This window comes from Zingiber officinale, chromosome 8B, assembly GCF_018446385.1.
Source record: "Zingiber officinale cultivar Zhangliang chromosome 8B, Zo_v1.1, whole genome shotgun sequence".
NCBI lineage: Eukaryota > Viridiplantae > Streptophyta > Magnoliopsida > Zingiberales > Zingiberaceae > Zingiber > Zingiber officinale.
In genome coordinates this window covers 27,162,015-27,167,427 of record NC_056001.1, presented here as the reverse complement: position 1 = coordinate 27,167,427, position 5,413 = coordinate 27,162,015, and the positions used below count along the sequence as shown (strand labels likewise).

The window sequence follows — 5,413 nt, the reverse complement described above, 5'->3', positions numbered from 1 at the left end:
TGTTTTTTACATTTTTTTTATTTTTTTTTATTTTATGTTTTTTACATTTTTTTTATTTTTTAAATTTTTAAAGTTTTTTTAATTTTGTTATTTTTTATTGTTTACGTTTTTTTGTCTTTTTAAATTTTTTTATGTTTTTTACACTTTCTATTTTTTTATTTTTATGTTTTTTTTACCTTTTTTAATTATTTTTTACTCTTTTTTTTTTCTAAATTTTTTTACGTTTTTTATTTTTTTAATGTTTTTCTCATTTTTTAATGTTTTTTTCCTATTTTTTAAAATTTTTTACCATTTTTTTATTATTTTTATGGGTTTTTAAATTTTTAAAATTTATTTTTTATATTTCTTTTATGTTTTTCTTTTTTGTCACATTTTTCTCTTATCCGAGGATATTTTGGATAAAAAAAATTGTTAACCTCGAAATTAAGAAAAAATTCATTTTTCGAGGTTTTCCAATTCCTGGTTGTATGTACCTTTTGCTGACGTGTCAGACATGCAACATTACTCGGAAATCATCAATTATCTAAATCAAACAAAATTTTTGTTGATAATCTTGGATGAATAACTAAGGTTATCTAGAATAACCTCTAATCAAATGCACCTTAAATATTCAAGAAAAACGAGTGCTTAGGAAAGTCGAGTGCTTGGGGAAGTCGAGTGCTTGAAGATATCAAATGTTCAAGGAAAACTAATGCTTGGAAAAGCCAAGTGCTCAAGGAAGTCAAGTACTGCTTGAAGACATAAATGTTCAAGGAAAACGGGTGCTCAAGGATGTCAGAGTGCTCTGGGATGCTGGAGTGTTCGAGAACTAGGTCAGGCCGGTCGAGAAGTGAGACTGACCACTTAAAAAATAATCAAAGTATCGTCACATGTCATCCTTCAAGTCGGGCTGAGGAACAAAGTTTAATGAACTTTGATTAAGTATACGATGACTACATCTATCAAATGTCCCGAGTTAGCCTTCCCACTCTGCATCAATTAATATTAGAATAATTTTAATCATAATTATTATAATAGTGTTGAACTAATATAAATAAAGAAGCTCATTTTTCACATGAAAAATTAAAATAAAATATTCATTTATTTTAAAAAAAAATAAAATACGTTTTTAATGATAATAAAAATAAAATATGTCTTTAATTTCTGTCCTATTTTATTTATATTTTGTAAATCATAAGAGGTAAAATATAATATTCTAAACTATGAGAGTAAAATAGGAATGTAGGTAAACTATATTTGGCAAATGAAATTTCTCTAGAAAGTATTAACTTTTGGGGGGTATTGGACGATTATCCAAAAATTAATAATGAGACGAGGACGCAGACATAAAATGAGATCACAAACCCACCACCCTTCCCTTTCCCCGTCCGCCAAGGCGCCAACGCATTCCCACGTCTCCTCCCTCCCTTTAATGGAAACTTCAGCCGGCGGCATCGCCGCCACCGCCGGCCTAAGCCACGCCGACTATGTCGAATCCTCCTTACGCTCCCGCGCCGGCAAATCCTGGGAGGAACCATCTTTGCCCCCTCCCGCTACCGCCGCCTCCTGCCTTCGCTTGATGTGCAGCTACGGTGGCCGCATCGTCCCCCGCCCGAGCGATAAGACCCTATGTTACGTCTGCGGAGAGACCCGCATGGTGGTCGTGGACCGCCAGTCTTCTCTCGCAGAGCTTTCCGCCAAGCTATCCCAGAACCTTCTCAGCGGCCGCTCCTTCTCCCTCAAGTACCAGCTCCCCAACGAGGACCTCGACTCGCTCATCTCGGTCACTACGGACGAGGATCTCGACAACATGGCGGAGGAGTACGATCGAATCGTGGCCGCTTCCTCCGCTGGCGCTGGGGGCGGTGCCACCGGCTCCTCCCGCCTCCGGCTGTTCCTCTTTCCATCCAAGACAGAGATGTCGCCTGCGTCCTCGATTGGGTCTCTCCTGGATGACTCCAAGTCGGAGACTTGGTTCGTTGACGCGCTCAATAGCGCCATGGGTGGAATGGGAATCGACGGACTCCCTCGCGGCCTGTCCTCCGACTCCGCCTCCGTCAATTGCCTCCTCGGCCTCGAGGACGACTCCTCCCTGCACTCCCCAAGTGGCGCTACAGTCCCCAGCTGTGGCGGACAGGACCACATAGATCGGCCTGAACCGCTCGTGATCCCGCGCCAGAAATCTTCCAGCAAGCTGGCCCGACAAACCCAGGACGTTCGCTCCATTCCTGACACGGCGATGCTCGATACGACTTCCTCCTTCGGATCTGCTTCTTCCTCTCCTTCTCTCTCCAATCTCCCGCCCATCCACACCTGCCCTGACGACCGTCCTTCCGATCCGCGGATCGCCGGCTTCGAGAACAGTTTATCCCAAACGTTTCATTTGGCAGCTACCGCTGGACAGGACGACTGTAAGGAGCCAGCATATGCTCACTATCTCCAACCCTCACCATCGGTCCCCCTTTCCGCATCTTCCGCCGCCACCATGACCATCTCCCCCACCGAAAATCCTCGCAGAAATTTCTCCTACGATGACGAAAAACACGATCCGGGTGTGATCTCTAACCTCCCTCAGCAACCAACAAAACCAAGTCCGTGCGAAGCTCCCATCCCTGTTCCCGGTTCAAGGTATCGTTTCTTCTAGTCACTAATATACACAAGAGTTGTAATTTTCTTAGCCAGAAGAATTGCTCCTTCCGATCTCTCTTTCCAGGTTGCTATATTCGAATGCCACCGCCGATCAAAACCGTGAGCTGCCTGTTTCCTCGGATCCGAGCTATCAAGTTCCGATTCTGGTAAATGGTGTCGCCGGTTACCAATTGCCCCAAGTGCAACCAGAGCAATTCCAGCAGTCACAGCTCCATCCGCAATTCCATCAACAGCATCCACAGTACAGCTCAGCGAATCCCCATTTCATACCCCACCCTGCCGCCAGCAACGTCATTCCCGCTTCATCTTACTATCCGATCGCCTCCCACGCAATCCAGCAATCTGTCCAAACCCACACATACGACCCCCAGATTCCCATGTACTACTACCCCGTCCGGTCACCTGCGACCTACAATCTGGTGGATTCCAGTTCAATGCCTCCCCCAGCAAAACATGCTGTGTCGGTCCCTCGAGTCGCCGTGAAGCCGGAACTGGCCGCAACTTTGTATAGGGCCGCTGCGGCGTCCCCTGCAACTGGCGCATCACAAACACCACTAATTCACATGGCGGCCGATCAAACCCACCCCTTTGCCGGAGTTGGGTACCATGTGGTTCAGCATCCCAATCTGTCCCAGTCGTTTGCAACGATGATTAATTATGGCTATGAATTCGGCGGTGGCGATCGTGCCCACCCACAGATGTATTACTCTCAGGCGACTACAGCCCCGGCATTATCTCCTCAGTGTCAGTCGGCGATCTCTTCTGTGGCACCTGCTGATGCCAAGGGAAACAGAGCATCATGAGTCTACTTACTTCCAATTATGTGATCATATGTTCTATTCAGTGTTCTTAGTTTATTCCGGAGAAGTGAGAACTATCCACTGTATTTAGTGAATCAAGCGTGCGCCTGTTCTTATAGTAACAAGTAAAGTGGGTGTTAGGCAGAGTCCCTGGTGTTGAGTCATTGAGTCCATAAAAGCTTTGCTGTAGATCAAAAACTTGTGTTGTTCTGGTACTTCATCTGTCAATAAACTTACATAGATTTGAATGCAGTTGAAGTCTCTATTCAGAGATCGTGGCCTTGTTAAAACTGTGTTTACAGCTAGAGAATTTTCCTTTATCAGAAGATCTTGTTGCAAAAAGAAAGAACAGCAATGGCTTGAGGTCCCGGAGTGTCCTGCCCATTGGTGATACTGGAAGCAGCATTTGTGCCATTGTCTGCTTTTATCATCTGATTGGCTGTGATGGATTTATCCTGAACAGTTGGATTCCAAGATTCTGCGTTGGACAAGCTTTTGCTTTGCCAAGTATGATTGTTGGCTATGCGTCAACCTGTGCACATAAGAAGAGAGCCCTAAGGCATCCAATTCCAGTCCAATGCTCTAGAGACCATGAACTTACCACGAATGACCGTTTTCATGTGGCTTAGCTTTGGATGCCATTCAGCTACAGTGCAGAGGAAGAAGCCATTGGAAGTGCTTCTGGTCAAAGGTCGAGGCTTTAGTGGCTGGAAGCCTGACATGAAGTTTATGGGCATGCATGCCTTCCTATTACGAACAGCCAGCCATTACTTTTTAGCTTCTCCCTGGAGAAAAAACATGGCCTTGGCCCACTGAAGCAATACTCTTTCTTTGTCCTCCTGCTAGAACAGTGAGTGAGACGACATGCAAGAGTAGCTTGAGAGTCTGGAAAAAGGAAAGGCATTAATGCTTAACATTCGGCATTGTAGTAGTCTCTGCTTGCTGGGTGAGTGATACATAAGCTTTGTGCTTGCTGGGTGAGTGATACATAAGCTTTGTGCTTCTCTTTTCCGCAATTGCAGAGCAAATTGATCAAGCAGGAATAAGATTCTTTGATTGCTGCACTTAGAAGGAAATGAATTGCACCTGAAACGAAGGGATGAAAGAATGAATGAAAATATCTAGTTAATTAAAATTGATTATCTAATCGCGTTTAAATTGTTTAAAAATAACTTATCTAATAAATCATCGTACTTGTCTATAAAATAATTATTTAATAGATCATTATACTTGCCCATACTATTTACTATATAGTCTGTCATCAGAATCCATCCCCGTGAGGTCTCCCGTATAGGATGTGCTTAGCGCAAGCACTAATATTTGATATTGTGGAAGTCAATAATCGAAATCTATCACAACCATTTGAGACTATCTATTAAGGATGAGGGATTGAAAGAATGTTGGATATACGTGAATGGAGAAGAGGTATAAGAGAAAAAAAATTCGGCAATTTATCAAAACACGTACTACGGTTAATGTATTTACCAAAAAACGCATCACAGTTTTGTATTTACCAAAAGGCGGAGTTTACCAAAATCAATCCCCAGATTACCCCTCTGGCTAACCTGGCAACCGCCTTTTTCAAACACATTTTTCCAAGCATCCAAGCCGAAAGTAGAATAGAAAAATAATTTGTGGTTCGGATACACGTCTTCTCACCGTCTCTCTCCCTTCGTCCCTCTGTGTGGTGTTATAAACTTGAAAGAAAAAAAAATATGAACCCTGCGCTTGCCATTACTGCTCGTGGTGGTTGGCGATTGCAATAGACCAGTTAGGTTTATGGCATAATTGCGTAAGAGTTGCTAGAGGAGACCAAGGACAAATTAAGTTAAGAAGGTCAGCCGAGAAGGACAAACTTCTTGCAAGAGGGAAATGAGTAGAAGCACACATTTAAAGATTTAGACATGTATGTATGGATTTTTTTACTGTAAAATAGGGTAGTGAAGGTAAATAAAAAGTACATCATTTGTCTGTGAAGGGTGGCA

At 43.1% G+C, this 5,413-nt stretch overlaps 1 protein-coding gene across 1 annotated transcript; it reads left to right on the top strand.

The window, feature by feature from the left end:
• The first annotated feature begins 1,313 nt into the window (after window positions 1–1,313).
• LOC122015388 lies at window positions 1,314–3,680 on the top strand. The gene is made up of 2 exons (XM_042572256.1): window positions 1,314–2,607; window positions 2,693–3,680. Exons 1-2 carry the CDS (start codon window positions 1,331–1,333, stop codon window positions 3,429–3,431), a joined length of 2,016 nt encoding a protein of 671 aa, XP_042428190.1. The 5' UTR covers window positions 1,314–1,330; the 3' UTR covers window positions 3,432–3,680.
• Window positions 3,681–5,413: the final 1,733 nt, after the last annotated feature.

What these genes read in the sequence shown, in the direction of transcription:
- LOC122015388 (XM_042572256.1), top strand. Translation starts at nt 1,331, where the DNA reads ATGAGATCACAAACCCACCACCCTTCCCTTTCCCCGTCCGCCAAGGCG. An exon ending in ATCCCTGTTCCCGGTTCAAG is followed by an intron (nt 2,608 to 2,692) that starts GTATCGTTTCTT and finishes CTCTCTTTCCAG; the next exon opens with GTTGCTATATTCGAATGCCA.